This window comes from Pipra filicauda, unplaced genomic scaffold (assembly GCF_003945595.2).
Source record: "Pipra filicauda isolate LSUMZ 115617 unplaced genomic scaffold, ASM394559v2 scaffold170_size1570365_pilon, whole genome shotgun sequence".
NCBI lineage: Eukaryota > Metazoa > Chordata > Aves > Passeriformes > Pipridae > Pipra > Pipra filicauda.
In genome coordinates this window covers 80,558-90,140 of record NW_024104218.1, presented here as the reverse complement: position 1 = coordinate 90,140, position 9,583 = coordinate 80,558, and the positions used below count along the sequence as shown (strand labels likewise).

At 51.7% G+C, this 9,583-nt stretch overlaps 1 protein-coding gene across 1 annotated transcript; it reads left to right on the top strand.

Moving 5' to 3' along the window:
* Positions 1-1,379: 1,379 nt before the first annotated feature.
* Positions 1,380-9,221, top strand: MYMK (myomaker, myoblast fusion factor). Its single transcript, XM_027741543.2, is given in 6 exon segments — positions 1,380-1,580; positions 1,582-1,827; positions 4,259-4,373; positions 6,911-7,059; positions 7,932-8,048; positions 9,067-9,221. Coding segments are annotated over 6 exon segments (975 nt in total). The 3' UTR covers positions 9,214-9,221.
* Positions 9,222-9,583: the final 362 nt, after the last annotated feature.

Sequence of the window (9,583 nt, the reverse complement as noted above, 5' to 3'; positions counted from 1 at the left end):
GCAGCACCCTGCAGAGGGATGCTGCCTGCAGCCAGCCAGGGAATGTGGATGGTTCCTGCAATATCAGCTGAAAACAGGAGCCCTACCCAGCTCATCTGAGCTGTGCCCCCAGGAAGGCTCTCAGCACTCTCAAGTCAGTGTTTTAATGCTGTGTGCCATTCTCTCTGCACACACACAGCCCCTCGCTCCCCCTCCCGGAACCCTTTCCAACTTAGTGGAGTACTTTAAGGAGCATTTTTTTTCTCCGTGCATGCCTGCCTTTCCTCCAGACCCCCTCCCTGGGGACAGACAAGCCGGTCCTATCAGCCTCAGAAATGGTGGCTCATATCACAGCTCACACCCTCCTCCCCAAACCCGCAGCCACAAAGGCGGTTGCTCAAGCGTAGCATTCCTGCTCCCTGTGTCCCGGGAACAGCTGTGCCGAAAAGATGCCGAGAATCCCTGCGAGGCTCCAAGGAAAAGATATTAACACAGGAGGGGAGCAGCAGTGATATAATAAAAAGTCATAATAAAAGAGAGAACCACTGAGTGGATTAGCAGCCCAAACGCCGCTTGGCTTTTGGTTTCCTTTCCTCCAGCTTTTCTGCGCCGCACGACAATCTGCTCAAATTCCTCCATCCCGGAGACACTCGGCTCCTGAATTTCAGACAGAACTCCTGGAGGTGTCCAGGCTGCAAAGGCTGAGGGTATGGCTGAGAAACTTAACTGCACTTAACTCCACTGAGGGCACACAGGCACAGGCAGCAGGCACTGGACACGGTGTCACACCAGCTCCCCGATGCCAGGGCTCTGCTGCAGCAGGGCCACCCACTCCACATGTGCCCTCTTGGGGAAATAAGAGGCAGATTTGGAGCTTGGTGTGTATTTCTCAGGTACAAAAATGTTATAGGATACATACTACTGTTTTAAATGTGCCTGCCACATGCCAGTTCTTCCCTACTTCATGCAAGTGTAGAGCAGAGGTTCATAGAACATCCTGAGTTGGAAGGGACCCACAAGGATCATTGAGTCCAACTTTTAGCCCTGCACAGGATCCATCAACAATCCCACCCTGTCCCTGAGAGCATTGGCCAAACACTCCTTGAGCTCTGTCAGCCTTGGGGTCATGCCCACTGCCCTGGGGAGCCTGTTCAGTGCCCCACCACCCTCTGGAGGAAGAACCTTTTCCTAATATCCAACCTAAACCTCCCCTGACACAGCTCCAGCCATTCCTCTGGGTCCTATTGCTGGTCACCAGAGAGATCAGTGCCTGCTCCTCCACTTCCTTTTGTGATGAAAGAGGGTGGTTTTTCCCTGTGGGGCTGTTCCAACAGCACTGACCCAGACTCAGCACGGGATGCAGAGGTGGGGAGCAGGCAAACCCCCAGTCCTCACCCACCATGTGCCCAGGTCCAACACCCAGCACGAGGCGTGCAAGGACAACATTCCCCTTGGCTCCTTTAGAAACAACCAGGACGATTTTGGGGACACAGAGCATCTGCTGCCGGGAGCCGCCGGCTGCGTCAGGAATTTGGGATGAGACAGGAGCGAAGGGGGTGGCTGTGGTGGTGGCAGCTGTTCCCTGCCCACAGCCCTCCCGGCCACGCAGGGCATTTAAATTTTAAAGCACACTCGACACGGCTGTTTTCTCCACCATCCCTGTCCAGCTCACAGAGACCCTGTCCCGGGAGGCTCCGTCCCACAAAGGCACCCATGGGTTCACTGGTGGCCAAGCTCCTTCTGCCCACCCTCAGCACCTTGGTCTTCCTCCCCACCATCAGCATCGCGGCCAAGCGGCGCTTCCACATGGAAGCCATGGTTTACTTCTTCACCATGTTCTTCGTGGCGGTAAGATGTCCCTATATACGCTCCCCTCTCACCCCCCTGGCATGTTTTATCCCCCCCCAAATACCCCCTGCATCGGGTCCCCACTGGGAAGGGTGGCTGATCTCGCCCAACACCAGCGAGTGCAACCCCCAGAATATCCATTTTCGGTTATTTCCCACCACGTGTGGTGCTGATCATCTGATTCTTTAGTTTAGGGTGTCCTACGGGGTGGCCTTACATAGATTTAGTGGTGTTTTATGGTTGTGAAGTCAGGGACGGGGTCTGGGTGCAAAGAGCCTTGACTGATTTGCAATGCTTTGGAGCAGGCTTTTCTCTTTGTTTTACAGCTGGTAAGTGGCCATGCTGAATTTGGGCTTTAAATTGCATCCAGAACCTCTTGCTATGCTTCTGTCATTTTAGCCAAAAGCACATAGTAGTTGAATTATTGATTTTGCAACTGCCAGCTGGGGATGGGAGCAATGCTGGAGTCAGGGGAGTTTCTGCACTGGGAAAGGAGAGACTAAAACATGCTGCTGAGCTAGCAAGAAAAATAATTATTAACCCTTCACCTGGGTTGAGTGTTTTGAAACCTGTGTTTCCCCAGGCTCTGAGTTGCCTGGCCTTGCTTTGTGTGAAAATAATGAGTGGAGAAAGTCAGTTGTCTGTACATATACAAAATATTCCTATTCCTGCTCCCAGCAGTGCACTGCCCTGTGCTTTGCATTCCTGCTAAGTGACTCCATATAAACGCCAGTGGAGCACCCAAAGCAGTATTCCCACTAGGAAAAATCTCCTATTTAACTCCATAGCAATGCTCTGCTATAGAATATGAAGAAAATAACTCAGCAACCCAACTGATATTGCATTTACCTCTAACTCCCTTCCATCTCAGGGCATCTCATGAGGGTTGGCACATCCCTTGCACGAAGCAGCTGAGGCAGGGAGTAGGTAAAGGATATTCCTGGTGTGAAAAGCTCTTTCACAGCAGCAGGGCTCTGAACAAGGTTGGTCTCTTATTCCTAAGGATCCACCATCTGAGCCTCCAATTAAAGCACGGTGCGGGGGGAGAAATTCTGCCAGTTCTATAAAAACTACAGGACTAGTTAATATAAAAACATCCCCAAGCCCCCTTCCCCCCACACCAGCTCCCCAGGGAAGCCAGACATCTACAATTTCATTTTGCATGGGGCTTGTGTCTGCTCCACCTCCCCGAGAAGTCAATAGGAAAATTGGCACGTGTTTCAACAGGAGGTGGAACAGGTCCTCGCCGAAGAGATGGAAGAGGCAAAATATCTGTGCACGGGGAAGGGAAGGAAGGGAAAGAAGGGGAGGCAGCTGCCAGTGTCGGGGGGGGGGGGGTAGGAAGGGCAGCAGCTGCTGTTGTTGCCTTTCTTGTAGCATCCCACTCCTCCTCCCCCAGGAGACCTCGCCAGAGCAGTGAAAGCATATGTCCATCGCAGACAAGTGCCGCGACGCCGGCCAGAAACACACTCTTTGTCTTCCACCCTTTCTTCCCCCTGTCTCCAGACTCCCTGAGCCCAATCTCAAACAGAGAAAAGAATTACTGCTGTGGTGCAATCTTTTCTAGAAGCTGCAGCGAGCCAAAGGACTCACAGCAGTTCCCATTATAAATAATATCAGCATCCCCACTGGGCCGTGACAGCGAGGATCGTTCCAAGGGCGTCCTGCCAAGCAGAGAAGGGACTTCTTCAGAAACAGCAGAGCACGCTGGTGCTGCCACTAGAAAACTTGCAGGGCTGAGAGCTGGGAGGGAGGAAAAGGCAAGCACCAGGCAAACACTGGGAGCATTCCTCTGATTGCACTGGAAAATTTCTCTTGGCTCAGGTTTGCGTTTGTGTTGCATGACAATGGGGTTTTTTTGCAAATAACCTAATCAATGAGCTAATGGGCAGGAACCAGAAGCTTTTAAGGGAATGCACTAATGAGTGAATTCCCCAGCATTCAGACTCTGGCTGTATAAACCCTGTTTAGCCTGGACAGTGACCTGGCATCCATACACATTTCATCAGGACACTCATTCTGAATTGTTTTACAAGAATCTTTCGCAATTAGAACCATAACCCCAGAGTCCTCCTGCTGGAGAGGACGTCCCCCAGTGCCTGGGGCTCGGCTCAAAGCAGCTTGGTCATCAGATTGCAAATTCTGGCACAGACCAAGAGGCAAATTAAAGCCTGTCTTAGTTTGTACTAAGAGAGAAGAATGCTGATTCTTGGGTAATCTGCAATTGGGAACGGTGACATTATCTCCCAAATATATTCATTACTGCATATCAGTGACCCTGGTGCATTTGACACTGTTCTGTCCTGGCTGGCCGTCCTCCCAACAGCCACAGTATTTCAAACCAGTTAATAAGAGTCTTTACCCATGCTGGTCTGTTGGGTAAGGGACCAGTTTTCTAATCCTTTTTTCTTTCTTTTTTTTTCTTTAATAGTTTTACCATGTATGTGATGGCCCCGGCTTATCAGTGCTGTGCTTCATGCGCTACGACATCCTGGAGTACTTCAGCATCTACGGGACAGCCCTGTCCATCTGGGTGTCCCTGATGGGTAAGCACTGGGCTGTCGTGGTTCCTGCAGAGCACCAGCACTGGCAGGAAGGGCAGGATTTGTCAGGATTGCTGGTGGGACAATTAGTGGGTACTATCCTCAGGAAAGCTGCTGCCTTTGAGCTTCCATCTGCAGGACTTAGCCCTGAGATTGTCCTTTAGGGAAGCCAGCCTGTGCTATGGATTAATCTGGTTTTAGATCATCAATACCTTGGAAAGTCACTGCATTCGGTGGGGTCCAGACACACACAAAACTGTCCTGAGTGGTGGTTGGGGGAGTTTTGCACTTATAAACAGAGCTGTGGCACCTGGTGTTTGTGTTAGTTGGGTGTTCCTCTCTCTGCACCAGCTCTTGTGCACGTCCTTACAACAGCAGAATTATTTACTTCAAATTACAGTAACAGTTTGGCAGCCTTGTGCTTCAGTTCAAGGCAGGACAAGACTATGTGATGACTTAGTTTGAAACCTCATATACCAGGGAATTTCCCATTTTCTCTCATTTTCCCCATAATGGGCCCATCAGCTTGTCTTGTCTGACTTGGGGGCATTAAGAAATGCAGAATCTGCCACTTCCCTTGGTAGCACGAGAATCAAAGGGTCAAAACAAATATATCTTCCTAATTCATCAAAGCCTAGTCTGGGCTGACGGGAAATATTAGATCTGCTTAGAAAAAGCAGAAATTTGTTTCACTTCCTTATTATTAGAAATCCCACCCCTTGCCCTGTTACTCAGTTTTCCTTTTCTCACACTCATTTCACTTTCTTTTTCCTTATTTTGTTACTCGTTTGCCACTGAAACAAAGCATAATAGAAATGGAAAAAAAAAAAGTGACAGAACTAAAGAAGGACAAAAACCCAGATCTACTATTTACACACTTTGTCACAACGATTTTTGGAAGGATGTGAGTATTGGTGGCAGGAGAACAGGGCAGGAGAAGGGGAGAGAGATGTGTCCAACAGCAAATGCTTTGCTCAACAATTTGGACCATCTCTAGCCAGTCCCCACTCCAGACTGACATGCAGACTTGCTGAGTAGCACTCTGATGTACAACCCCAAAATGCCCACAGGACTTTCCCCTCTGACCCTCAGGACTCCAGGGATGGTGCAGGATCTCCTGCTGGGATGGGAATTCCTGCAGCCCCTGAACCCACCACAAGCAGAGCCCACCCCCTCCGCCAGGCACAGGTTCATCCCTCCTCCCTTTGCCACAGGCAGCAGCATTCCCCTTCCAGTGCATGTGACAGGACAAACCTTCCATGCAGGGAAAAATGAGTGGGGAAAACATTAACCTTAGGAATGGCTCTGTCCCCCCAAAATGAGAGTCCCAAGGTGGGCTCCCACACTGCTCATGGCACCTAAGCGCTCTCTCTGATCAGCTAGAAAAGGCAACGAGGCAAATCACCTCCAAAGGGCATTTCCAGTGGATAACAGCAGTGTCAGGGTAGGTCAGAACTGATCCAGACACTTTGGCTCCTTGCAGCAAAATTCAACTTGATTGCTTCATTACTGCATTCAAAAACCCTGCAAAAAAAATACGAATCCTGGACTACAACGTTTAAAATATTGACCCTCTGGGAAACAACAGAGATTAAAATGCGGACATTATCCCTTAGCCAAACTCCCTATAAAACCACGATCCAAGGACATGGAAGGTGTGGTGACTGAAGCCCAGGGAAGCCTCTCACTGTGGCTTGTAAAGCCCGAGCGCACATGTGCGGACGCAGACCCTCGGGCAAGCTTCCCGGAATGCAAATCCAGGACAGCCATAACACAGCTGTGCAAGCTGGAAAAGCATGGAGCCCACTGGGATCCATAACTTTTATCAGTTATTACCCCATTCTGTGCTAAACAAAAGCCTCTAATAATTTACTCACGCTGGCGACTTCCAGCTTGCGAACCTCAGGCAGGTGCCGGCGTGGTTGGGCAGCCTGGACCCCATCGCACGGTCCCACTGGAGTGGTGGGATGGAGGCTGGGCTGGGGTGACCCAGCAAGCTTGGGAGGGTGGGAGATGTAGAATGAACTCAAGAACTGATTGCAGGATCGCTGGGTGCAAGTGTCTTACAATCCACCTCTGATGTAGAGGCAGGAAAGGGAAATCACGGAATCACAGAATGGTTTGGGTTGGAAGGGACCTGAAAACTCATCTCGTTCCAACTGCCCTTCCATGGGCAGGGACACCTTCCACTAAACCAGGTTTCTCCAAGCCCTGTCCAACCTGGCCTTGAACACTTTCAGGGACGCAACATCCACAACTTCTCTGGGTGGGAAGTCTCCTTTAAGCTTCCATACGCAACACTAAAATAAAACCCAAAAATCAGCTACTAAACCCACCCCTCAGCTGCCTGAGGATGGTTCACTCTGCCCTCACGTGCCTCAGTTTCCCCATCTGTGTGGCACGAGAAGGGCAAACCAGACAGACACAGAGCTGAGGGTCCCCAGGGTGGGTGGGGCAGATCCCAGTAAGGCTTTAAGGGAGCAGCTGGAAAAGGGGGGGGGGGTGTGTGAGCTGATGCTCCCTGTGCTCGCTGCCCTCAGCCCTGGCAGAGTTTGACGAGCCAAAGCGATCGACCTTCATCATGTTCGGCGTCCTCACCATCGCCGTGAGGATCTACCACGACCGCTGGGGCTACGGCGTCTACTCGGGGCCCATCGGGACAGCGGTGCTGGTGATCACTGTGAAATGGGTACGTGGGGCAGGGCAGGGAAGGGGCTGAGCCCTGCAGGGATGGCCAGCAGCTTCCTCCTCCAGATCCACCTCTCACAGCACAGGCCACGGAGGTGATTAAGCAGCACTTCTCCTTCCACCCGAGCAGAGAGCAGGCAGACAGCGAGCAGCCCGTGTGATAAATGCCAGATTCAATCGGTCTGAGCAATCCACCACATCTCCCGTCCCTGCGTTTCTAATCAGGAGGAACGTATTTATGGAGTTTTTACAGCTACTCAGAGGCAGAGGGGTCTGGTAAACTGCCCTGGAGCCAGGGGAAGATGTGGATAAAACACGGTGATAAAGTGGGAAGGAATCTGCCTGCAGTCTGCCTGAATCCAGCTGGGACAGTCAGGCATGAGGTGGGGAAGCAGGAGTGGGCAAGGAGAGATGGGATAAAAACTGCAGGAAAATGCTGCCAAGCATCATAGAAATACTGTGATGCAAGTCCCAGCTATAAATGGTTGCTAAGCCCATCTAACTGCCCAGCCAGCAGCTAAAAAAAGCCACCACCATGGGGAGGGGGTGGGCAAGGAGGAGACCAAGGCATGAGGCCACCGTGCATCCCCCAGCCCTCAGATGCTCTGCTGGGATCTGCTCTCGCAGAGACTGGGTTTGTGAGGGCACGCACTCCCTGAGCTGGATTTGGGGCTGAATATTAAAAAAAACAGTTTTATTATGAGGAATGAGGCAGGAGGGCTCATCGTAGCACACGGGCAGATCTCATAGCCTGGGGGAGCTGGTCAGTGGGCTTTGCATGGTTTTATCTCAGCATCCATAGGGTCTTTGGGATGTGGAGCAGCCAGCCAAATCCAGGTAAATACACTTGGTGTGCTCTCTCCTTCCTTCCAGCTACAGAAGATGAAAGAGAAGAAAGGGCTCTATCCAGACAAGAGCGTCTACACCCAACAGATCGGTCCTGGCTTCTGTTTCGGGGCATTAGCGCTGATGCTGAGGTTCTTCTTTGAGGTACCTGTTTGCACACTCACTCTCCCTGACTTTACAAGGTGTAAGGGACATTACCAAGACAGGAGACTTCCCCCCTTTGCACTGCTGGACTGTATCAGCCTTGGACAGAACCCAGTTCGGGTGTGGGGCTCCAGGGTTGGCATGCAGTGACGAGGGTCCCTCCATGCCTGTCCCCATCCCACCCCCTGGTCCATTAGGGACAGGTGCAACAGCAAGTGTCATGCAGGGTGATGCTCCCTCTATTTTTTCCCCCTTAAGTGAACCACAAGGACATAGGACACATTTTCTCCAGACATCCATGGTCCTCAAAATGGCTTTGTCAAGTGCAAGCGAGATTTTTTGGAAACTGGGCACGGGTGACTTAAGGACACCTCGCAGAGGGACTGGATACAACCCAGGCATGGCCGGATCCAGAGCTGGCTCAGGCCAAAGAAAAGACTCTCAGTTGACTCCCAGGGGCACTCGATCCTGTGTTTATATCCTTTTGGTCCCGCCGCCGGCCAGCCTGTCCGTCCTGTCCGTCTGTCCCGCGCGGGGCAGGCGATAACCCCCCGACACAGCTGCCTGCGCTCGGCCCCGCCGTTACGGCTGCTCTGTGCTTTGGGAGCTGCGAGATACAACCTCGCGGCCGTCCCCCAGGATTATTTTTCAAAGCATTTTAGTAATTGCAAATTCTAGCAGAACATAAAAATGTCACTTAGCAGAGGCCGCCTCCCCGCGCCGCCCGGCCCCGCCGCCGCGTCCTTCGCGGGGTAATGAAACACTTCATTCAAGAATTGGGAAATGTGCAAATTAGAACGTGTTAAATCCACTTTGCCTTTTTTTTTTTTTTTTTTTTTAAACTGGAAATCCTTTCTTCCCCGATGGCAAAGAGAGGCAGAAGGTTCAGGAATATTTCTTTTTATTCCTTTCCTTTCGGCTACTTGTAGAACTTCAGTGTTGTGCACCTACATGAGCTCCCCCCCCCACCACGAGCACCGCTGTTCCCACATCTTGCTAATGCTCTTCCTGCTTGCAGGAGTGGGATTACACCTACGTGCACAGCTTCTACCACTGTGCCTTGGCCATGGCCTTCGTGCTGCTGCTGCCCAAGGAGAACAAGAAGGCTGGGAGCGCCGGGACCCCCGCCAGGCTCGACTGCTCCACGCTCTGCTGCTGTGTCTGAGCCCCCTGGGCAAGCCAGGCACTCGTGTTTCTGCTCCTGGGGCAATGGAGCTGTTCAGCCAAAAGGAAAATGCCTGCCTGCTGCATCTTCCTCTGGCACGCTGGCGTCTTTTCCCACCAGCTCTGTGCCCACCCTGGGATTTTCTTCCCTGAGAAACCTGGCCTAGTGGAAAGCGTCCCTGCCCCTGGCAGGAGGGTTGAAGTGAGATGGACTTTTAAGGTCCCTTCTAACTCAAACCATTCTGTGATTCACCTTTCCACTATCAGCCCTAGCAGAGGTTGCACTTCCAGTTTGGTACATATCCATACTTCTCCCTGGAGGAGCACTCATCTGGGCTGCACCTGTGACCTGTCCCCTGTCCCAGGAGACC